The 26,097-nt window shown below is 46.2% G+C and overlaps 1 protein-coding gene across 3 annotated transcripts in view; it reads left to right on the plus strand.

Moving 5' to 3' along the window:
• The window catches only part of LOC120933833 (NACHT, LRR and PYD domains-containing protein 3-like), a 187,452-nt gene that overhangs the window by 57,986 nt on the left and 103,369 nt on the right, over nt 1-26,097 (plus strand). Inside the window, exons 7-10 of one of the 3 annotated variants that reach the window (XM_040347236.1) lie at nt 7,347-7,517; nt 14,154-14,330; nt 15,829-15,929; nt 20,383-20,465. The exons of 1 other annotated variant lie outside the window; for it this stretch is intronic. In XM_040347236.1, coding sequence (XP_040203170.1) covers nt 7,347-7,517; nt 14,154-14,330; nt 15,829-15,868 — 388 coding nt within the window. In that variant the 3' untranslated portion in view covers nt 15,869-15,929; nt 20,383-20,465. Of the gene's footprint in view, nt 1-7,346; nt 7,518-14,153; nt 14,331-15,828; nt 15,930-20,382; nt 21,006-26,097 lie in introns of those variants that run through there. One more of the 3 variants, XM_040347237.1, reaches the window with a different exon arrangement.

Genomic DNA, 26,097 nt, shown 5'->3' on the forward strand with positions numbered 1-26,097 from the left:
TACAACCACTGGTTACATCGACTCCTGCTTACCTTAGGGACACGATGGAAGTGTTAACTTTATTAAAAAAAGTCAAATGGAAGGAGGGCTACATTTTTGCCACTGCAGATGTCGCCTCCTTATATACCGTTATTTCACACCAGCATGGCCTACAAGCGGTTGATTTTTACCTACAGCGTGAATCTACTATACCTCCCCTTCAGAAGGAATTTATTTTAGAATTATTAAAATTTGCGACAACGCATAACTATTTTTGGTTCGGAGGTAGGTTTTTTCTTCAGACCTGTGGCGTGGCGATGGGGGCCAAATTTGCCCCCAGCCTCGCCAATTTATTTATGGCCTTTTGGGAATGAGAAGTGATTGATAACCAACCACCATCGCAACTGCGACTTTGGAAACGCTACATCGATGATGTGTTGGTTATATGGGAAGGAGATATCGCATCACTTGAATTATTCTTTTCTAATCTTAATTCCAATACAAAAGGCATCACTTTGCAATATGTTATCAGCACTTCGCACATACAATTCCTGGATTTAAACATCTTCATTAAGGAAGGCCAATTGATTACCAATACATTTTTCAAAGATACAGATCGGAATTCTTTTATTCCGACTTCCAGTTGTCATCATAACTCTTGGCTTGCCGCAGTGCCAAAGGGACAATTTCAGCGCTTAAGGCGTAATTGCACGGAGATTGAGGACTATCGTAACCAAGCCAGTGTGCTTAGACAAAGATTCATTAGTAAAGGATATCAAGTAAATTTGATTGATGAAACCATTAATAATGTGGAATTGATGGAGAGAGAATCTTTGCTAACCAAATGTACCAACAAAAGGAATCTCATCCCTTCAGATAAATTTAGTTGGTCTTTGACAACTAAATATTCTAACCAACACTTCTCTATTAAAAAAATTCTAAATAAACATTGGGATGTTTTGAGAAGCGATAAGATCCTTGGGGCCCACATCCCTGAGCACCCTGTTTTAATTTTCAAGGGCGCACCTGCCTTGAGACACAGTGTAGCACCTAATGTTGTAGACCCCCCTAAGGAAATATCATTTTTTCACTCACTTAAAGGTTTCTTTCCATGTCGCCGTTGCAACATCTGTAAAATTAATTCTTTTAAGGAGCGCAAATGTGTCAACTTCCAGTCCTCAGTTACTGGGACTTCTTATGACATAGACTCATTTATTACCTGCTCTACCAAGTACGTTGTATACATGATACAATGTCCGTGCTCTAAACAGTACATAGGCCGCACAAAAAGAGAATTACATATTCGCCTCAGTGAGCATGTTGGAAAAATAAAAAGTGGTTTTCCGAAACATAATTTATCAAAACATTATGATAAACATCATGGGAGGCAACTGAAAGGTACCAGTTTCTTTGCGATAGATAGTGTCCGCCCACATTGGCGAGGCACCAATATGGTACGTGCTATCTCTAGGCTTGAAACTCGCTGGATCTTTTGTTTAAAATCCTTCATCCCTTTCGGGCTTAATGTCGACTGGGATGTCAACTGCTTTTTAAATAATTCTTAATATTGATTTTAGAGATGATGCATTTATTGTAACCTTTTTTAAATATTTTTTATTCAATTAATTTTTATTCAATTTATTTTAATTCAATTCACCGCCAGGAGGGTTAAATGCTAATTGCGCGGTTATTTTTATTCATTTTTTTTTTTTTTGCAAATAAAATTATTTATATAATATCAAATTATAAAATTATATACATTGCGTTTTAATGATTATTAATAATGTACATTTCCATCTCTGTATGTTTATTGAACATGTAACTTAATTTAAGCTGTATTCATATCCAGATAGATTTTATGATGTACACAGAATAATTGCCATTTTAGTAGTGTTTCGTTGCTCCGCTGCCAGACATTGACACCGCCACGTTCTTTCCACAAAATAATTTTTTTCTGTTCCGGGTGGTCCGTTTCTATAATCAAGTAAGCGGACTTCCGCTCCTCTTGCTACCCATACTAAATGGTTTGCCCTCAGTTCTACATGTAAACCAGATCCGGTTTTCCAGTTTCATTAATGGATCCCTGGGCTATTTAAAACAACCAAGCGCACTGACGTCCATATCCGGCTAGTCCCCCGTAGAAGTCCCTTCGTGACGAAACAATTGTTGGGTGCCGTGACGTCATTGCGTTCCGTTCTGAACGCTGGCCGTGGTTGCAGACTGAGTAGCGAGGAGCATCGGAACACTACAGCTGAAGCGCTCTCTTTTCTTTGTCCACTTATATGCGGTTTTTTGGCAACATAACTGTAAGTGCAATACTTTTATTAAATCCAATCTTGGTTTAAATGGTATGCACTATGAAGAGTTTCTTTTGTTCCTATTTATGATACCCGGATCGATTGCTGAGGTGTAATTATTGCTGAAAGGGTATTGGGAGACCAGACTTCCCATAGGCTCTATAGGACTGGTGGAAAACAGTCTTTACCTCCGGTAAGCGGTTAATCCTTACTTCACGAATTGCATGGGTGAACACCTTCTCACAGCAATCAAGATATCATCACATCTTGTTAACTAAGGATTTGTTTTTTTTTCACACCAGATTGAAACACTTTTTAATTTTTGGGTTTTTAAATGGACTTTGCTGTTTATTTTTATCACTCACTAATTTAATTTATCCATTTGGATTCTTTCTCTTATCAAAGAGTTCTTTTTTTTTTTTTTTTTTTTTCTTTTCACTGCTTTTACTTAATTGTATTTAAGTATTCTATCACTATTAACAGCGCTGCACTGCCTTTTATATTTATCCAGGTGACTTTTTGCCAGGTTCAGAAGCCATCCGAATTCGGACAAAATCGAGATGACCTGATCTCTCTGTACTAGGAGATGAGTTCTGTCTTGGGATAAGACGAGGAGGTCGTCCAAGTAATGATAAAGGCGAATCTTCCTCAGTCTGATGAGGGCGACCACAGCCAGAAGTGTTTTGGTGAAGACTCGAGGGGAAGTTGTAAGACCGAAAGGTAGGCAAACAAATTGAAGGTGTTCCTGATTGATGTGGAACCTGAGATATTTGTGCAACTCTGTTGCTACTGGGATGTGGAAGTAGGCGTCTTTCAAATCTATAGAAATCATCCAGTCGCCTGGCTGAATGGCTTGCTGAATTGTCGACAGAGTTTCCATTTTGAATCTTCTGCGTTCTATGAATTTGTTCAGCTATGTCAGATCTATGACTGGACGCCAGGTACAGTTTTTCTTCTGTACCAAGAAGAGAGGGGAGTATACCCCAAGAAACTGTTCGTCCTTTGGGACGTGTACTACTGCTCCTTGGGTCTTTAGAAGATCCACGTAATTTAGGAGAACTTGTCTCTGTTCCTCTGACCCTGGAAGAAGGGTGGAGATGAACCTGGGAAGAGGAAGGCTGGAAAAGGCCCAAGCATGTCCTGAAGTCACAGTTTTGATAACCCAAAAATCCGTGATTGAGGCCGCCCAGACGTGCCGAAAAAGGAGTAGACGAGCTCCCACACGATCCGCTTTGGCGGGCGTAACTTCAAAAAGACTTCGCCTGATCACGTCCGCTTGACGCCTGGGCAGTTGATGTGGGTTTGCAGTAAGAGCCTCTACCTCTACTCCAGTTCCTTCTGAAGTTCCCACCAGGTCTGTAAGCGCGAGCTTCCCTAGCGCGGTCTGGGCTGTGTCTCCGAAATTGAGGTCTCTTTTTCCCGGTCTGGCGCCTGTCCTGGGGAAGAAAACCTGATTTGCCCCCAGTAGCTTTTGAAATGGCGCCGTCCAACTTATTGCCGAACAGGGTTGACCCCTCAAAGGGAATTTTACACCAGTTCTGTTTGGACGATGTATCGGCAACCCAGGGGCGTAGCCAGAGGGCCCGTTTTGCCGTAACAGATGATAACATAATCCTTGCCAATAGACGTATTAAGTCAACGGATGCCTTACCTAGAAATGCCAATGCCAGCCTCAGTTCTGCAGTTGCTGAGTTCTTGGCTAGGTCTTCAGACACGCCTTTGAGGAAGGAGTCTACATTTTCCGTCCAGGCCTCCATAGCTTTTGATAAGGCCGCTAAGGCTAGAGCCGGTTTGCATGCTGTGCCTGCTAGGCCATAGATTCTTCTAAGGTCTTGGTCCACAGAGTCAGCAAGTGGTAGTGTGACATGCTTAGCCAGCCTCGTTACTGCAGCATCTACCAGAGGAACATTCTCCAGATGCTTAACATCATCCGCTTTGAAGGGATATAGTCTAGAAGCCTTGTTGGCCATGGATGACTTATCTACCTTGCTCCATTCCTCTTCAAAGATACCCTTTAGTTCGGTAAGAAACGGGAACGTAGTGCGTTCTTTCCCAAAGCGCTTGAAGTATTTTCTCTGCTTGGCCGGGGAAGTAGACTGTTCTTCCCATAAGAGAGCCTCTTTGACAGCTTTGATGAGCGGTGTCACTTGAGCAAAATCGAATTCTAAGCCTTCTCCGTCACTTTCTAGATCACTGTCTGAGAAGGCCGGGGAAGCGGCTTGAGGCTGGGAAGGACCTGGATCCTCATGGACCTCTGTGGTCGGAGAAACAGACCTGATAGTGTTGGTCTGACTTTGTGTGTGGGAAATATTCTCTCTTAGAGTCCGTTGTACCACACGTTCCACCAGAGACTCGATACGATGACCTTCAGTCTCTTTTTCCCCAACCGCATGGACGTAGCATCGGTCGCATAATGACTTGCCCTCCGGGACGCGAGTGTCACTTCCCCAGCAGGCTCTGCGATCAGAGCGGCTATCATGGCGGTGGGAGCGGTGTCGTGAGGAGGAATGTGAACTTCTCCTCTGGTGGGAAGATGTGGATGGAGATCTCCGCTTGGATTTTGATCTGGAGGAAGAGTGTTGCGGCCTGGCAAGGTCTAGCGACTGGATTGCGGCATTAGGATCTGGATCGGAAGGGCTTAAGGAAAGACATATAGGGAGGAAAAATTGTCAGACAACATGTATTGACTTTAACTTCCAACCCCTAGCCCCGCACCTCTCCCGCACATACCTTGTGCGTGAGGGCTGGCCACCTGTAGACGGTGACTGGTCCATAACTTCTGGACCTGCGTACACAACGATACAGATCGAAAGGAAAAACCTATGGTGCCGGATAATAGAAGAAATAAATACACTGTCCCCTTTAAAAAAGAGATTAATATATATATATATATACCTTTTTTTTAAAGCATTTCTATCATTCAATCAATAATTAGAAAGAATTATATAACAATTAAATAATATTCACATATTATTAGATATATGCAAAATAAAGCGTTTTAAAAGTTTGTATAAGAAGGGGAGATCCCTGTCTCACTGACCTGGCACACCTAGAGTATCGTCCTGTCAGCTGCTCGCTTGTTAGGATAAAACCCAACATGCACAGGCGAGCAGCTGTTTTTAAATCACCCGCTGGTGACGTCACCTGTCATCCACTGGCGCGCCTGCGCGGTGGGAACCGATTCGACGGCGCCTGCGCGGCCGCCGCCGAATTCGACAGACTGCGCATGCGCGCAACCAAGCCTCGCTCTGAGAGCGGGCACAGCGCATGCGCGGGGGATCTGACGCTTCACAACAGGAAGCAAACAGGCGAGCTGGAACGCAGAAGCGCTCCAGCCGCCATAGAGACACAAACACAAGGGACAAACGAATATATTACAAATAGGCGACTGCCATGGATAAAATTAGACCTTGCCAGCCGTCCAGACGTCTTCAGCACACGCAGCAACACACAGAGGTTGCTGCAGAGCTCTCCACCCGCCAATGGCTGGGATCCGAGCTGCACCGCTCAAAAGTGTGCCATCCTTCCTTGCTTCAGATGAAAACTTCCTAACTTCATGGAGGAGGAAAAAAAAGGAACACTGGTACTATCGGTGAGTTAACTTTTATGGGTATGGGGTCCTATCACATTGGAGAGGAGGCGGGATTAACCACACGTAGGCTGCCATGGAGTCAGTCAGGAAAACGAAATTACGAAAAAAAATATTTCAGTGTGCACATGTCTACTTTTCACTAAATGGGAATAATTCCTCATATCATACTTGACCTCTCTGCAGCCTTTGATACTGTTGACCTTCTGTTACTCCTTCTCAATAAACTACATTCCCTCCTCTCCATTGCCCCTTTATGTGGGGGTCCCCCAAGGCTCTGTTCTTGGACCCCTTCTCTTCTCTATCTACACTTCCTCCCTTGGTCACTTGATAACCGCCCACGGCTTCCAATACCACTTATACGCCGATGACACCCAAATCTATCTGTCTACTCCTCACCTCACTCCTTCAGTCTCCTCTCGCATTACTAACTTACCAACTGACATCTCAGCATGGATGTCGCACCACTTCCCTAATGAAATCTCTCTAAAACGGAGTTACTAATATTCCCCCCTGCCTGTGCCCCCGTCCATGACTTTTCCATCAAAATCAACAATGCAACCATCAGTCCCTCCCCTCACGCCCGGGTTTTAGGTGAAATTCTAGACTCTGACTTGTCATTTCAGCCTCAAGTCCAATCGTTGTCAAAAGTTTGTAGAATTCACCTCCGTAACATCTCTAAAATTCGCCCCTTTTTAACAAATGAAACCACCAAACTCCTCATTCACTCCCTTTTTATCTTCCGCCTTGACAATTGTAACTCTCTTCTCATTGGCCTGCCTCTCCATAGGTTCCTCCCTGCCTCTCCATAGGCTCCTCCCCTCTTGAGTCTATCATGAACTCTGCTGCCAGACTTATCCACCTTACCAACTGCTCAGTGTCTGCCAACCCTCTCCTCCAATCCCTACACTGGATTGGAGGAGATCACCCAGCAAATTAAACTCAAAATACTAACCACAACCTACAAAGCCATCCACAACTCTGCCCCGAGCTACATCACCAATCTTGTCCCCAAACATATCCCAAACCGTCCTCTCGGCTCTTCTCAAGACCTCCTACTGTCAAGCTCTCTCGTCTCCTCCTCCCATGCTCGTCTCCAGGATTTCTCCAGAGCCTCTCCCATCCTCTGGAACTCACTACCTCAATTTGTCCGGCTATCCCCTACTCTTACTACCTTCAGGCGATCCCTGTAAACTCATCTGTTCAGGGAAGCCGATCATGTCTCCAACTAATCTTTTACCACTTCCAGCAGCTCATTCCCCACAGTTACAACCTTTTGTACCACCTACCCCACCCTATTAGATTGTAAGCTCTTCTGAGCAGGGCCCTCTTAATCCTCTTGTATTTTATTGTATTATAACTGTATTGCCTTCCTTTTATAATGTAAAGTGCTGCGCAAACTGTTGGCGCTATATAAATCCTGTATAATAATAATATTCATCTTATAATATAATATCATGTGTCTGAATTTGTCTCTGCAGGTTGGATGGATGTGGTGTGAGTTCCTCCGGCTGGGATGATCTCCGATCCATTCTTATCAATAATCGATCCCTCACCACACTGTTTTTATCATGGAATATTGTGGAATACTCTGAAATAAAACTTCTATGTGAGGGGCTCAGAGATCCTGGCTGTACTCTGCAGTGGCTGAGGTGAGAATTATATAATATTCTGCAGACTTCTGATTGGCCAGTTACACTGGGAGTTCCCATCATAGTCCTTCAGGTCACTCGCTGTTATTGGCTTTCATCCCCTCCCCCTCCCCCGACTATCAGAGATCAGACTTTGGCTGGGGTCACAGCGGCTCACAGCAGGGGGTCCGGTGCGTCTCCATTCACCATTTCAGGTAAATTTTCAGCCCAAATTTTGGGCTGAATTCAGACCTGCAACGAACCAAAAGACACACAGGACTCCGTATTCTCGTTATTCACTGACCAATCATGGACAGATGGTCCTCCATTAGAATCTGGAAGGACAGAGCGAGTCTCTAGACCAGAAGTGACCCCTAGATGCCAATAAAATCCCCCCATCCTTGTAGATATAAAATTGTCACCTCACTGAGCCTCAAAGAGAAGTCCTAGTCATTTCATCTACAAGCCTAGCAGGGGACGAGGCCGATACAGTGAGAAGACCCCCAACTGTCTGCCAGACATTGATTTATGTCAGAGATCAGAGAAATCTATTTTATCTCTCACTAGCTGAATACCCGGCGTTGCCCAGTTTTCCTATCTTAACCTTTTGGGGAGGAAAATCATAGTAATATAAATATACCCATCTTTTATATAAGGGTGTAGGTAAGGGTTAATTTAACTGTCATATATTTTTATTTGGCATATAAGTAATATGTGTAGCAGGTATTATTGAAATATCTCCAGGCGTACAGAAGTTATGTGGGAACATACATTTCCCATTGATCTGCATGGGACTTTAAACAAAAACCCCGACCCTCACAAATGGGGGTAGTTAAGGGATAAATTAACTATCCTATAGTGTAAGTGGACATATAAGTAACATGTGACCAAGTGTTATCGAAATATCTACAGCCGTTTGGAAGTTATGAAGTAACATGTATTTCCCATAGTTGAATGGGACTTTAAAGAAAAACCCCGACCATGGCAAATGGGGGTGGGTAAGGGTTAAACCACCTATCCTATGTTTGTTGCTGACATATAAGTAACATGTGTGCCAAGTTTCATGTTAATATCTTTAGCCGTTTGGACGTGATGCTGGAACATACATACATACACACACACGTTGAGTTTTATATATATAGATAGAAAATAAAATATTGGTTGCAGAGAGATGGAAATAATTGCTCCTGATTGTACACATGTTGGGGTACATGCACATATAACATTGTATGTGTAGTGAGGATAGAATCCAGGAGAAACCCCCAGAATGGTTCTATGGAGTCTGATCACACCAGACAAGCAGTGATTTGTCTTGTTGGGATCAGACCCACATGCCGGTATTGGAAATTCAATCCTCATCCATCAGGACCATTCATGGACCATTTAGCGCTGGTTCCTTCAGAACACAGGACCGGCTTGTGGACTGGGAAGGGAACACCCCCCCAGGGTTGATTGGCTGATGGCTGAAGTCCACCCACATTCATAAATTGAGGATCCTGAGATATGGAAGGGGTGATTCCCATGAAGCCATTCTAATCGGTGAATAGCGGATGTTCCTGACAAGCTCTTGCTGTCTGCCTATACTTGGTGCTCTATATAAGGCCCCTTTCAGACGAACGGCTGTTTTGCTGCAGCTAAAAGCATGTTTATGTTTTGCTGGAATTCAAGACTCCAGGCACAGCGATTAGCTGCATTTGTACAGTGCTTTTAGCTGCGGTTGCGTTTAGCCCGATATTAAACGGGGATCTGACTTGGATCCCTGCCAATACCAAGCACTGCGTTTGGTATGAATCTTGAGGGGGAACTCAACATGGGGGGTAGGTGCTTTGGGACAGGGGGGGCGCCCTGTGGCCCCCCACCCCAAAGCACCTGTCCCCATGTTGATGAGGACAGGGCCTCTTCCCGACAACCCTGGTAGTTGGTTGTCGGGGTCTGCAGGAGGGAAGCTTATCGGAATCCAGGAGCCTCCTTTAATAAGGTGCTGATGCTGGCCCCCCACCCTAGGGGAATGAATATGGGGTACATCATACCCCTAGCCATTCACCTGGTGGAATTTGTTTCTTAAAAAAAACACTACACAGGGTTTTTAAAGTAAATTATTAGTCAGCTCCGGGGGCCCCCCTCTCTTCTTTAGCTCTTTTACGAGAGGGGGCCTTCTTCGACGTCTTCGGTGGGGGGGATGTGTCGGTCTTCACCGCCATCTGGTTCTCTTCCGCCAGGGGGGGGCCCTTTCTTCTTTAGCTCTTTTACAGCGGCCCCCCTCCCGGGCTTCTTCGACGTCTTCGGCAGAGGGTGCCCGGGCTTCTGTCGCCTTCTGCCTTCTTCTTCGATGTTGACACGTCGCTTCCTCCCGCTGTAATGCCGTGTGCACGGCTCGCACCGATTTATATAGGCCTCTTATGAGGTCACAGTCCCATCATGTTCCGTGCACACGTTTTTTCGGTGTACGGGGTGTCTCCTTAAAATCCATAGCAGATCCAAGGGCCTGATATGCTCCTGTAGGGGGAACCCATGCCGGTTTTTTATTTGAAATTTGACGTGGAGTTCCCCCTCAAGGTTCATACCAAACGCAGCTGACACAGTGCACTGCGGTTACCTGCGGTTATGTGCCGATAGCTGCGGAATTTTGCAGCTGGACGCATTGAGATCTATTTTTTTCTATCCGCACAAAACCGCGGGGAACAAAACCGCAGGTAACCGTAGTGTGTGAAGGGTGTCATAGGAAAGCATTGTGTGCTTCTAGCTGCGGTAAAATCCGCAGCTGAAAGCACCATTCTATCCGTCCGTGTGGAAGGGGCCTAACACAGACAGACAGCCTACCTGCAGACAGAGGTAAGTGTAACCTCAACCACAGTGTTATTATAAGGCTGTGTAACAAACCACCTGATCCTGATACTTTAAAATAATAATTAGATAACATTTATAATACAAAGCAAATACTACATACAATCTACCACTACCACAACCTCAGTGCTCTAAAATGTGTTTAATTGGTATTAATACACTTTATACAGGTAATTGACACCAAATCACCAGTGCTGCATCTGGCTGGTGATACCACAACCCCAGTGCTGTGACTGGCTGGTGATACCACAAACCCAGTGCTGTGACTGGCTGGTGATACCACAACCCCAGTGCTGTGACTGGCTGGTAATACCACAACCCCAGTGCTGAGAATACATATTACAAACTAACACATTAGTAATGGAAATGATAAATGTAAAAAAATAACAATAACTATTTGCAAGTAATTGATGCCACAACACCAGTGCTGCAAAATGAATGTATCTAGTTGGATATAAATAAGAGGAAAGTCCATATATCTGTGAACAATCTTCCTCAATGATGGCGCCCCCTCCAGTGTGTCACTACAAAATTAAGTGTGTACAGAGTCCTCCACCTTCGTGCTGATGAAATGCTCCCTCAGGTATTGGCCCCATATACAGTATAGGTGTTATATGCTTGTCCCCCTCATTGGATCTGGTCCCTCCTGATTGGCTGGATATAGAACTCCAAACAAAAAAAAATGCCACCAATAGTGAAGTACGTCCTTCAAAACAATTGTCTATTTACAATAAATGCACTGACAACCAATATGTCAGCATATCCAGCAACCAATTGGGCAGTAGATAATATTACTGACCAGCACCATTTACTGTTTTCAGTTCCAGGCAGGAAATTACATCACCCGGCTCCGCCCGAGGGCAGCCGTTAAGGATGAGCTTCGAGTTCGAGTCGAACTCATGTTCGACTCGAACATTGCCTGTTCGGCGAACAACGAACAATTTTGGGTGTTTGCGGCAAATTCGAAAAGCCGCGGAACACCCTGTTAAAGTCTATGGGAGAAATCTAAAGTGTTAATTTTAAAGGCTAATATGCAATTTATTGTCCTAAAAAGTGTTTGGGAACCTGGGTCCTGCCTCAGGGGACATGTATCAATGCAAAAAAAGTTTTAAAAACGGCCGTTTTTTCGGAAGCAGTGAATTTAATAATGCTAAAAGTGAACAATAAAAGTGTAATATTCCTTTAAATTTCATACCTGGGGGGGGGGTGTAAAGTCAGCATGTGAAATATTGCATGTTTCCCGTACATAGAACTGTCTCTGCACAAAGTGTCATTTCTGAGAGAAAAAAGTAATTTAAAACCGGACTTGCGGCTATAATGAATTGTCGGCTCTGGCAATTCAGAGAGAATTCATTCATTAAAAAAAAACGTGGGGGTTGCCCCAAATTCAATTACCAGGCCCTTCAGGTCTGGAATGGATATTAAGGGGAACCCCGCCGTCAATTAAAAAAAAATGACGTGGGGTTCCCCCCAAATATCCATTCCAGACCCTTCAGGTCTGGTGTGGATTTTAAGGGAAACTCCACCCCAAATTTTTTAAAAAAATGGCGTGGAGTTCCCCCAAAAATCCACACCAGACCCCTTATCTGAGCACGTTAACCTGGCCGGCCGCAGAAAAGAGGGGGAACAGAGTGCGGCCCCCCCTCTCCTGAACCGTACCAGGCCACATGCCCTCAACATGGGGAGGATGTCCCCATGTTGATGGGGACAAGGGCCTCATCCCCACAACCCTTGCCCAGTGGTTGTGGGGGTCTGTGAGCGGGGGGCTTATCAGAATCTGGAAGACCCTTTTAACAAAGGGGACCCCCAGATCATGGCCCCCCTATGTGAATTGGTAATGGGGTATATTGTACCTCTACCATTTCACGAAGGAAGTGTAAATAGTTGGAAAAAAACACACACACCCTAGAAAAAAGTCCTTTATTAATAAAAAAAAAACAGTGGCAGTAATCCACTTGGTCCCGGCTTCCTGCTTCAACATTGTCTGTATCCAGCGACGGCTGCGGGTGATCTCCGGTCCAGCGATGAGAAGATTTTCCTGGATCCAGAGCACAGCATCGGAGGCTGCCTCTCTCCGCCGGACACAGCCCAGCGGAATGACGCGGCTGGAGCCACCCATCACGTGACCCCGCACCCTCTGCTACGTCACTGGGGAAGCCCAGTCTTCCCCCTTGCATCAGAGGGGACGGGGTCACGTGACGGGTGTCCCCGCCTCCCCTATATAAGAAATGTCAAAGCTCCAGCCGCGTCATTCCGCTGGGCTGTATCCGGCGGAGAGAGGCGGCCTCCGATGCTGTGCTCTGGATGACGGAAGATCTTCTCATCGCTGGACCAGAGAGGAGATCACCCGTCGCTGGATACAGACAACGTTGGAGCAGGAAGCCGGACCGAGAGTGGATTACCACCGCTGGATTTTTTTTTTATTAATAAAGGACTTTTTTTCTACAGTGTGTGTGTGTGTGTGTGTGTGTGTGTGTGTTTTTTCTAACTATTTACACTTCCTTCTTGAAATGGTAGAGGTACAATGTACCCCATTACTTACAGGGTTGTGGGGATGAGGCCCTTGTCCCCATCAACATGGGGACATCCTCCTCATGTTGAGGGCATGTGGCCTGGTACGGTTCAGGAGAGGGGGGCCGCACTCTGTCCCCCCTCTTTTCCGCGGCTGGCCAGGTTAACGTGCTCGGATAAGGGGTCTGGTGTGGATTTTTGGGGGAACTCCACGGCATTTTTTTTATTTGGGGTGGAGTTCCCCTTAAAACCCACACCAGACCTGAAGGGTCTGGAATGGATATTTGGGGGAACCCCCACGTCATTTTTTTTAAATTGACGGCGGGGATCCCCTTAATATCCATACCAGACCTGAAGGGCCTGGTAATGTAATTTGGGGTGACCCCCACGCTTTTTTTTTGCTTTTATGAATGAATCCTCTCTGAATTGCCAGAGCCGACAATTCATTATAGCCGCAAGTCCGGTTTTAAATGACTTTTTTCTATCAGAAATTACACTTTGTGCAGGGACAGTTCTAAGTACGGGAAACATGCGCTATTTCACATGCTAACTTTACACCCCCCTAGGTATGAAATTTAAAGGAATATTTCACTTTTATTGTTTCACTTTTAGCATTATTAATAAATTCACTGCTCCCAAAAAAACGTCCGTTTTTAAAACTTTTTTTGCATTGATACATGTCCCCAGGACCCAGGTCCCCAAACACTCCCCTGGGGCAGGACCCGGGTCCCGAAACACTCCCCTGGGGCAGGACCCAGGTCCCGAAACACTCACCTGGGACAGGACCCAGGTCCCCAAACACTTTTTAGGATAATAACTTGCATATTAGCCTTTAACATTAGCACTTTAGATTTCAAACCTTCGAGTCCCATAGACTTTAACAGGGGTCTAAAGTTCACACGAACATTTGGTGTGTTCGCAAGTTCTGGTGCGAACCGAACAGGGGGGTGTTCGGCTCATCCCTAGGAGCCGTTCACACATCCAATGTGTATGTTACCACGTATGCTGCAATGTACCCGCAACAGTGTAACTCCACACTAAGACTTTTCAGGTGGGTGACAACCTACCTCCATTTCACAGGGGAGGTCCAACCAATATTTCATGACATCATCCATCCAAATGTCCCAACATTTCATTCTCTAAGACTACGCCCACTGATTATTCATTGGATGTGTCTACTTCTGCCCCTCCCTGGAAGAACATTTAATTTTCTAAGGCCCGCCCACTGATTATTCATTGGATGGGTCTCCTTCTGCCCCTCACTGGAAGATCATTTCACCTCCTTCCTGTTTCTCCCTCCAGTATTGATCACTCTAAAGGGACATTGCGGTGCTGTGATGATCTTTCCTCCGTTATCTCTACAAACCAAACTCTGACCTATCTGAAGATAAGATTGGATGATGATGAGAAGATGTCGGAGTCAGAAGTGAGATGTTGTTGTGAGGTCCTCCGGAATGCCGGCTTCTCTGTGAAGAGATGGTAAGATCGGTTCTATTGGAGGAAACACACAGACTTAGGCCTCGTACACACGACCGAACATGTCTGCTGAAACTGGTCCGTCGGACCAGTTTCCACGGACATGTTCGGTCGTCTGTACGGCCAACCGGACAATTTTCCGGCGGATCGGATAGGTTTCCAGCGGACAAAGGTTTCTTAGCATGCTAAGAAACATGTCCGCTGGAAGCCTGTCCGTCGGACATGTTCGGTCGTCTGTACGACTCACCGGACATGTCCGCTCGGCCGAAAGCCCTCGCATTCGTCCAAGTGATTCGACGCATGCGTTGAAGCAGTGACCTTCCAGGGTCGCGCACGTCATTGTCGTGGCCACATCACCGCGTTCGCTGTCCGCGGGACCAAAATCCGCCAGCGGACATGTCCGATGAAAACGGTCCGCGGACCATTTTCATCGGACATGTCCCGTCGTGTCTACGAGGCCTAAGTCTTATGCCGCATACACACCATCACTTTATGTGATGAAAAAAAATGACATTTTCTGTGAAGTAAAAAACAACGTTTTTGAAACTTCAATTTTCAAAGATGAAGTTGCCTACACACCATGGTTTTTTCACAATGCTCTAGCAAAGCGAGGTTACGTTCACCACATTTTTCCATTGAAGCTCGCTTCATAACTAGCTTCTGGGCATGCGCGGGTGTAAAAACATTGTTTTAAACAACGTTTTTTGCTACACACGGTCAATTTCTGTGAAGTAAAAAACAACATTTTGAAAAACGACACATAAAATTGAAGCATGCTTCAATTTTTTTTGTCGTTTTTCAGAAGACATAAAACAACGTTTTCCCCCACAAACGGTCATTTAAAGTGACATTTTTAAAAACGTTGTTTTTTTTTATCACATAAAGTGATTGGGGGGTACGCGGCATTAGAATGTGAATAGTAAAATGTAGAGAAGATTGGGTGGTGATGATGGGAGGGGGACGTTGTTGGGAGGTCTTCTGACACCCGGGCTGCACTGTAATGAAAATGGAAGGACGGGGTGACAATTTCTGTAGATCCCATTGGAGGTCTCTGTAGTTATACAGATAATGAGAGAGATGATTGAGATTTCCTGTGCCAGTCACACATTTCCCAGATGATGGAGAATTTATTCCTCATCCCAAGTTTTATCATTACAGTTGGGGGATGGGGAAAATCAGATCCACCAATAATAATCTTAGTCAGGTCCTTCAATCTTCCATAAGGTTTTACCCTCCCCCACCCCCCGCTGTCTATCCAATGTGTCAGTATAACTGATCAATCAGATGTGTGCTCTCATCCTGTACACATGACAGCCCAGCACACCCGGCATACAGTCTGCTATCCCAATGGTTGGATGGCCATGAGTGTGTGGCCCCTGCCATGGTGAGGGCCCCTCACTTTTCCATCATTTCTTACAGAGCACAGTATGATCCCCTCCCCCTTTCCATCATCACAGCAACATTTCCTCTTCTAACACTCTCATTTTATCCTTCTATGAAGGGATAAATACTGGATTGTATCTATAGACAGAAGAAGATAAGAAGATGGTGGGTGGGAGCTCCTCCCCCTCTCAGGAAATACATGGATCCTCCCCCTCTCAGGTAATACACGGCTCCTCCCCCTCTCAGGTAATACATGGATCCTCCCCCTCTCAGGTAATACACGGCTCCTGATATGAAGAAAATGTCCAGAATGGAATGATATCAGAGTAAAGTGATATGAACTCTCACATTTTATTTTCTCTTTCTGATCCTTAAATATAGAATTCCAGTAATAATAATCTTTGTGTTCTTTTCCTCTTCTAAATGGCGTAATTTCTGCTCAGTATTGTCCACGTCCTGTGTTGCTGTGTGACCAGTGCCTCTTCACAGCACTTATCTGATAGGGACACCCGCGCATGCTCGCTCCCATCTATTGTACTACAAGCCTGCGGTGACACACTGGCTGCACCGCATGTACAGGGGCCCAGACATCAGATCACCGCTACAGCTCCGCCTCCATTGTCATCTGATTGGAAATCCGGGGCTCTGAGCTCTAGCCCGCCTCCTCTCTATGAGTGGCAGAGGCTCCCTCACTTTCAGAGTTGCATGTGGATTGGCTCCTGGATGACGTTTTGTGACAACGGCACAAGGACCAAAAATGATAACAAACTTTATTGATACAAGACACTGTCCTGTTGTGTCACAGTTTACTGACAATACATCTGACTGACTTAATTTTCATTGGAATTTTTTTTTTATTTTAACAATCACCACCCAGCATTGTGTCACCCCCCCAGGCAGATTCTGTGTCACCCCCAGGGCATTGTGTGTCACCCCATTCTCAGTTCATTCTGTGTCACCCCCTCTTAGGGCATTGAGTGTCACCCATCCCACGGCAGAGCATTATGTGTCACCCATCCCACTGCAGAGTATTACGTGTAGTCACTAGTGATGGGCCTTAATCGGTTCACATCAACTTTTGAACATCACAAAAAATTGGACCCTAACGACAAACCCCATTGAAGCCTATAGGACCCGAACTGCAAAAATCAGAAGTCCCCATTTTGATGGCTTATATGCAAGTAATTGACCATAAAAATGGTATGGGGGCCCAGGTACTGCCCTGGGGACATCAATGAAAAACATTTTTAAGAACAATCTTTTTTTTAAAGGAGCAGTGATTTTATTGTTGCTTAAAGTGAAAAAATAAAAAAAATAATCCTTTAAATATAGTGCTGGGGGGGGGGGGTCTTCTTAGTCTGTTTTTAAAGTAGCACATTTGTACCATATTTAGAACCGGCTGCAGCAAAACAGACAATTATTAAGAAAAAATATTGACATCTAAGTTTTTTCCTGCAATCTTTCTTTATTTTATAAATAACAGCCAGTTTGTGTGATGCGGAACAGGATTAGAGATTTTTTTTGGCAGAGTTTGGATGGAAATAACATTTTTTTGCACCACTTTGAGCAAGCCTTACTACTCTGTAGCTGGTGGTGTGCTACTGGCAGATGAGCTACAAGGACCTGGGACACCCTGCACTATACCATCATCCAGAGGTGGTGCATCAATAAAGAGCGCATAGGTGCCGCCCCCTCTCTCCTGCCACCTATCACCATAGATTCATGCAATGCATGAATCTATCTATGGCCACTGCTGCCACCCCCTATTCAGGTGCCCGACCCCTTTTCGGGTGCCAAGCACCAGAATTACACAGCAGGGTATTTTTTGGAAGCACCTAATTAGAGCCATAGGCTCTAATAGGCACCCAAAAAGGTGAACAGCGGGCGCTATGCTGGGCGCACACAGTTCACTCACCGTTGTGTTAGGAAAGTGAATATTTATTCACTTTCCTAAAACTGAACCGCCTCTCAGCCAATTAGATGCTTGGGTCTGTTACCTGTCACCTGATTGGCTGAAACGACAGGCGCTGTGATTGTACACCGCCTATCAGGTATCCAATCATAGTAGAGGATGGGAAGAGAGGACAGGAGAAGATATCAAGGAGTGTGGAGGACATCACCTCTGTGACCCACTGCCCCACCAAAACAGGTAAGTGCCGGGCGGGCGGGGGATGCAGTGGCAGCATTTGATGTGTTTTTTTTCAGATTGTTTGCGCCCCCAAAAATGTTGAGCACCAGCCACCACTGCCATTATATCTGTCAGTGGAAGCTGCTGAGAGCTCATGAGGTATAGTGGGGGCAGACTGAGGTGAGTAAGGAGGAGGGACAGATTTGTGCGGCTTTTAGGTGCTCTTGCCAACGGGGTGAGTGGTGGGAGGTTAAATGCCTTGTCAAGCATGTGGTACCCAAATTGTTGGAGTTCTTTCCATGCTTGATGCACTTGAGACAAAGCTTCAAATTGCAACAGTGCAATCGGCTGTATATGTGCCAAAAAAGGCCCAGACAGCTGAGCTGTGGGAAGTGGGCCGGGAGATAACAGCGCCACAATGTGATGGAATAGGGGGGCTACTCTACTATTCCATGACTGCCTGGTTGGGGTTGTGCCTCACCCTCACTTTCCTCCTCTGCTCTATCCGGCACCCAACTCGCATCAGTGACCTCATCATCTCCTCCATCCTCATTAACACTGGAGACAACTTGGCAATACCTCAGAACCAACATCTGAATCCAGTATTGGCTGTGCATTGTCAAGGAGCAAGTGGCTGACGCTGTGTTTAAATATCTCTGCTGACTTCTCCATGAATGATGCTGGGGCTATGGCAGGAATAGCTGTGGACAAGGAGGCAGGTTTAGCCACTCTGGAAGCTGCAGGGGACTGCACACTAGTCTCTGATTGGGTGACAGAGGATGAGAAGAATGAGGACGGTTTAGTAATCCAGTCCACCACCTCCTATGCATGCTGTGGCTGGATAGCACGGGCAATATCACTAAACAGCGGAAATGATGCCCTGCCTAAGGACTGACCACATCCACCTTTGTCTGTGAACACATAAGCTGCTGGCCTTCTCACAGTGCCATGGGAACGTCTACCTCTCCTTGTCCTCCCAGACATGATGGGGGGATTATTACCCAAATTTATTAGAAACTGGGAAATGTGTTATTGGATGAACTTTATTCAATGAAAAGTGGTGTTTGGTGCATTTTAAATTGAGGACTGCCACTGACAGAAATGTAAAAACTAGAAAAAAGAAGGAACACCAGTGTCACAGTCAGAAAAACTGCAGCTGACAATAAAAAAAAAAGGTAAAAGACAGAAAAAAACACACATAGAAACCAAGATAATAGGGTATACAGCACTAAATGCTATGTAATGTGGTGTTAAACACTTCACTACACTATACTCACACTATACTAACAGTACACTAAAACTCTACACACACATTAGACTATACTGAGATAGAAATCATGGGGCCCTGTCTAGCCTACCTGGTGGTGCCCCCTTTGCAGCCCCACCCTTAACTCCGCCCCTGGTCCCTACCCCATCCCGCCTTGAAACAAAGTGCAGGAACAGGCTGGATGAACTACATATATGTGATCAAGCCTGCCAGTGCCACCCTGCTGCAGTAAATGTGCTGAGGGTGGTCAGCAAGCAGTTAAAAGGAAAACATTGTAGGTGGGTTCCCATGACAGGTCTGATCTAAATCTCCCATCACTAGTATAGAGCGATTGATCTAAATGGACCTGTGTCCATTTACACCTGCATACTTCCAATCCGATCTGCTAAACAAAACGGAAAGGGATCCGTTCCCCCTCCATCTAGTGGATTGGAGGGCAGTCAGGTGTAAATGGACAGCTAGTTTGTTTACATCAACCTGTAATCAGCCCACTCCACTCAGCGGAGGATCAGTGGACAGATTCCCCTCTGAGCAAAAACAGATTCTACTCAGTGTGAAAGCCTTGATCGCAAACGGCAACACAGGGAGCTTAAAATCATCAGCATAACAACACACAGGCACACTCTATTATGGCTGGTGGGACTATGAGCACTGAGCCCTGATTGGAGAAAGTCATTATCACTTTGTCCAATTAGGGCCCCGACAGTGCTAATTGGCGAAGCCTTGCACCTGACCGCTGGCTTTATCCAATTAGGGCCCTAAAATGCACTGCGATGTGCACAGTGCATTGTGGGGCGCTCAGCGGGTGAACATCCCGCCAAGCTAACTGCAATATCAGGTGTTTGCCGAATGGGCGAGCAGGCGATATTCGGCCAAACTTTTGCTCGGCTTGAACTGTTCATCCATCTCTGGTGCTGATCAGTCCCAGTTCCTGGATTCTGGCTTGTCTATAAATCTGGATCACTTCCTAACAGAAAATAATAAATCCTGTCCTGCCTGTTCCAGGGATGGGAATGGGGCCGACCTTCAATATTCTGAATACAACCATCTCCTCAGTCGTCTCTGCTGCTGATATTGGGATCTGCAGATCTTCCTCAGGTCACATGATCCCAATTCTTCTGTGGATGGAAAGTAGCCAAATTACTGATATGATCGAGTTCCTGTGTAAAAATGGAATGATATACACATCACATTCACACATATATGTATTGATGAAACATTTCATGGAATGTATACAATGTAATATCTCGGTGTAATTGTACAATTATCTCTTGTAGAGGGCCTGAGATTTGTCTGGTGATTGTGTCCTGGTGTTGGGTCTGCTGGATCTTTTCCATGTATAGAGGATGTTCTCACTGACACCTTGGATTTCTCTGCAACCCTCTAAAGGAAAGTCTTCTACTCTTCATGGATATAATGGTCGCCTCCCATTGTGAATTCCCTCTTCTCCCCTCTGTAGGATTCCACACTTTCCAATATTATCAATACTTACTATGATGATGATGAGGATCCGACTCATTATAAGGACTCATTCATGGCGGAGAAAAATAAATTTTCTAAAGTTTCTCATCAATAAAAGCTGACTGGAACAATCACTAATACCGCCACAGAGACCGCATCTTTCTCTTACTGCTGTCCTAAAACTCTCCATACTCCTCATATCCTCCATAATCCTCTCCATCCCCCATACTACTCTCCATCCCCCATACTACTCTCCATCCCCCATACTACTCTCCATCCCCCATACTACTCTCCATCCTTCATACTACTCTTTCCTCTCCATCCTATGCTACATCCCCCATACTACTCTACATAGTGCCGGGGAGGTCTCCTTAGTCTGCCTGTAAAGTGGCACATTTTACCCTGTATAGAACCTGCTGTAGCAAAGCATTTATAAAAAAAAACATTTCAATAATTTCCCTGCAAGCTTTCTCAAGTAAACAACAGCCAGTCTGTATGATGAGGCCACAATATAGTGCACTGGCAACAGGATTAGAGATTTTTTGGATAAGTTCTGGTCTCTTACTCTCCATCCTCCAAACTACCCTCCATCCTCCATACTTCTCTCCATCCTTCACACTACTCGCCATCCTTCATACTTCTCTCCATCCTCTCCCTTTGCTCTTTTTCCTGCACTCTAGCTGCCCTTTCTCCTCTCCCTGTGCTCTATATTCTCTCCTCTCCCTTCATTGCATTTTCTCTTTTTCCAGCACTCCCTCCTCTCTTTGGATGTAATAAAGTGATGTGGCTCTATCCAACATATACAGCATTACCGGCTCCCAGTGCCTCTCTCTGCTTGCTGCATCTCTTTGCAATTGCTTTCTCCATGTTGCTGACATTATCTTGTATAAGAGCCGATCCCGATGCCAACTCCCCCATCTCTGCTTTGCATGACCATCTGCCAACACGGCTACTGATATTTCATTCTGCCGAGTCTGTCCAGCCACTTTGCCTTTCACTGCCTACTTGCTGCTATTTTTATTACTATGATTTATCCATAGGTTGTTCTGATTACATTTTATGTCTGGTATATTGTATATGAGGACATGTATTATTCCCCAGAGGTTTTCATGTCATGAATCATTACCCAAAGGGACTTGATTATCCCAATTGATTATTGGGCTACCAATATTATTACCTAGTTATTGGAAGATGTTATTCTCTATAGATTTACCCCACTGAGGTTTTTTACTCATCAATAAAGTTTTGTATATTTTTATTAACCTTATTCTGTGATTCTCTGATTATCAACTTCTCAGCTTGTTCTCCACAGCTGATACCATCTCCCTTCCCCCTCTCACCACTCCCTTCCCCCTCTCTCCTCTCACTTCCCCTCTCTCCTCTCCCTTTCCTATCTTCCCCTTCCCTTCCCCCTCTATCACCTCTTCCTTCCCCGTCTAATCTACCTTCCCTCTCTATCATCTCCCTTCCCCCTCTCACTTCTTCCTTCCTCTCCCTTTCCCCTCTCACCTCTTCCTTGCTCTCCCTTCCCCCCTCTCTCCTCTCCCTTCCCCCTCTCACCTCTTCCTTCCTCTCCCTTCCCCCTCTCTCCTCTCACTTCCCCTCCTCTCCCTTTCCTATCTTTCCCCTCTCACCTCTTCCTTCCTCTCTCTCCTCTCACTTCCCCCTCTCACCTCTTCCTTCCCCTCCCTTCCCCCTCGCACCTCTCCCTGCATTCATTCCTTTCCTCGCACTGTCTATATTTACCACATAATATATTCCTATTATATACTGTTTGTATGTATAACATAAAATTTGTACCATAAAATACATGCATGTTTCATATATATTATAAATTGGATGCACAGAATGCATATGAGCATTGAGGACACCTAGTGGTGGGTGAAGAAATTACAGCTCAGTCCAATCACACCATGCTATGGGTGGTAAAAAAGTAGGTGCAGGCAGGAGAAGCAGGAATCTCCTGACATATCTGGTGAAGCACCTTTCCCTTCTATGGAAATGAGAGTCTGTCAGAGCTGCAGACAATGCAATGCTATAGGTAGGAATAGGGAAGAGATGTCTGTGCTGTGGACAGTTTAAGACAAGTCTGCCTGATATCATACACAAGGTGGAGGGGATGGTGATGGGGGTCTACTCAGGTGAAGGGAATGGTGTTGAGTAAGGTTGGGAGGTCTCCTCAGGTGGAGGGGATGGTGTTGGGTAAGGTGGGGTTTCCTCAGATGAAGGGGATGATATTGGGTGAGGTGGGGTCTTCTCAGGTGGAGGGGACAGTATCAGTCGAGTAGAGGTCTTGGAGGACAGTAATGGGTGAGGTGGGGTGGTCTTGTGCAGTGAGGACGGTATCAGGTGAGGTGCGGTCTCCTCAGGTGGAGTGGACAGTATCAAGCGGGGAGAGGTCTCCTCGGCCTAGGAGGACGGTAACAGGTGATGTGGGGTCTCCTCGGGTGAAGGGGATGATATTGGGTGAGGTGGGGTCTTCTCAGGTGGAGGGGACAGTATTAGGCAAGGAGAGGTCTCCTCGGGCAGGGATGACTGTAACGGATGAGGTGGGGTCTGCTTGTGCAGGGAGGATAGTATTGAGTGAGGTGGGGTCTTCTCGGGTGGGGGGCAGTATCGGACGAGGTCTCCTCAGGCGAGGAGGGCAGTAACAGTTTTGGTGGGGTCTCCTTGTGCAGGGAGGATGGTATCAGGTCAGGTGTGGCCTCCTCTGGTGGAGGGGATGGTATTTGGTGAGGTGGGGTCTCCTCAGGTGAAGGGAATGATATTGGGTGAGGTGGGATCTTCTCAGGTAGAGGGGACAGTATCAGGTGAGGAGGATGGTAAACAGGTGAGGTGGGGTCTCCTTGTGCAGGGAGGACAGTATCGGATGAGGTGGTGTCTCCTCAGGTGGAGGAGATGGTGTTGGGTGAGGTGGGATCTCCTCAGGTTGAGGGAACAATATTAGGGGAGGTGGGATCCTCAGGTAAAGGGGATGTATTGGGTGAGATCTCCTTGGGCTGGGAGGATGGTATTGGGCGAGGTGGGTCTCCTAAGGTGGAGGGGATGGCATTAGTTAAGGGGGGTCTCCTCAGGTTGAGGAAACAATATTAGGTGAGGTGGAGTCTTCTCATATGGAGGGGATGGTATTGGATGAGGTGAGATGGGATCTCCTCAGGTGGAGGGGATTAGATTGGGTGAGGTGTGATCTCCTCAGGTGGAGGCAAAAGTATATGCTGCCCCCCAAATGAGCTCAGGTGTTCCCAGTGCTAATCCTCCATCATACAAAGACATTGTAGACAGTTGTGCTCCGCCAATCTTGTGGTTGGTGAAGACTCTTTTCTGTTCCCCCATGGCGTTCCTCCTGAGATTTCCACCTGTACACAATGTCAAAGCACGGCCAAACTTTATCTCAAAATTCATCTTTTATTATTATAAAAATAGACAGAGAAAAGGCAACCCTTCTCCTGGACACTCCCATAAAACTAAGGCATACTGGGAGTAGGAGGGTCTATACTGGGCCCACAGTTTGTTTGCCAGTGTCCCTTTCTTCCTGTAGGTGGCAGTATAACCCAGTGTTTCTCAACTCCAGTCCTCAAGGCGCCCCAACAGGTCATGTTTTCAGGCTTTCCATTATTTTGCACAGGTGATTTGATCAGTTTCACTGCCTTGGTAATTACCACAGTCGTTTCATCTGAGGGAGATCCTGAAAACATGACCTGTTGGGGCGCCTCGAGGACTGGAGTTGAGAAACACTGGTATAACCTGACAGTTTCTGAATTTCCGGGCCTCTCAAAGAAGAAGAAATAAATACAGATTTAGTTTTCCAATAGTAACAAATGGCAGGGTCATCAGAACAGATGGCCCTCCCGGAAAGATACAGCACACCAGCCAGGAGCCCATCTAGAGCCAATGATTCCACCTGCTGCTAATGGGACACTGATAGAGGACCTGTCTCAAAGGGACATCTATGGTGTCAGCTGGATCAATATTACCCAGATGGGTTCCTATCAGATCACTGGGATCTAGTCATTGTTAGAAAGGAGAGCACAGATCTTCTTGCACTCCATCCATGGACAGGTCTTCACTATTCCTCAACAATGCCACTGGCTGTCCTTGTTATACATAAAGAAAATATGTATCTGCATAGGAAATACAGCCATGGAAATATAGAACAGCAAAGCACATACATTAATAATGTGAAAGTCACACCCAACAGCAGTAATGTAAATCTGAAGTCAGATCCCATTGGAGGGCCCAGGGTGGAAGGCCAACCTCTATCTTTGTCCACCCACAAATCACTGTGAAATGGACGGCGAACCCAGCCCTGACAGGGAGGGAGTCTTAAGTACCCTCAGACTCCTCCCACAAATACAGGCTGGCCTGCGGCCAGCCTTCTCACTTGTAATCAGAGTCTTCGAGTAAGGGATGCGATAACCCTAATAACCAATGGCCTGGAGTGTGCCTTTGGCCCGCTGGTAGGTACGCCTGAAAGAGGGCAAAAGACCCATATTTAGGTGAAGAGGGGTAGATAAGCAACCAAGAAGTAAAGCAGCACGCACCCGGATGGCAACCGTATGCATGCCCGATAAGTAGCCGTTAAGACCGGAGAAGCTACTGACTCATGACCTATGAAAGAAGGAAGCCCCTGCCGAACGCGTAAAGCAGCCCTGAACTCGACCAATGCCCCGAAAAAGATTGTTACGAGCCTGCAGCCTGCGACAAGCCAGCCGAGAGCCTGAAGCGTTTATGATGAGAGGATACTTGGGGCAACTGAACCAGAACTGGCCTGAGAAGCCCCTGCAACCATGCCTAACAACGAATACTACCACCGGCCGCCAGAGACGTAGCTCCGTGAGGAAACCCCCCAACCCCTGGCCTACCCATGCTTGATATAGGAAAGTGAGCGGGTGAGTTGCAAAAACTGACAACTGGCAGGAGCCTGAAGTGCTGGATAGCTGATGGATATGTTGACGGAGCAGAAGGACGAGGCCCATGCGCTACAGCAGCAACAACCTAAGCTCAGTCATAAACCAGACGGTCTGATAGACCGAACCCAAAGGGATGATGACATGGCCGGCAGAAATGGAAGAAGAGCAGGAACTGGGGGTGCGCTGACACAACCTAGACAAGACAGAAAAACAGACATGAAACAACAACGCCCTATGCCTACCTATGTATGAGAATATGAGCAGAACTTCAAGACCACTGCGCATGAATGAACCCGATGACACCCCCACCCAGTGTGACTGGCACGTGAGCCTGAGTAACCTGCCGCGCAGAGACAGGCAATTTAACTGAACACTCAGGGCTAGTGTACCCACGGACGGTGGTGGGTAATCGTATAGGTCTAATAAATGAACGTGCAACGGACACCAGCTGGACCCCCCTCTTCCCTAGGGCTAGAACTGCATCCCGGCAGCTACCGGCGCACGCTTCCTAGGAGTAGGACGTGTGGCCCACGGATGTAGATAGGTAGGGCCCCATCCTCACCCCTTCAATGCCGCGACCGAGTGGCCCCCCGCCCCTCCCCTCCAGATACCAGCCTGCTA

Source organism: Rana temporaria, chromosome 3 (assembly GCF_905171775.1).
Source record: "Rana temporaria chromosome 3, aRanTem1.1, whole genome shotgun sequence".
NCBI classification, from domain to species: domain Eukaryota; kingdom Metazoa; phylum Chordata; class Amphibia; order Anura; family Ranidae; genus Rana; species Rana temporaria.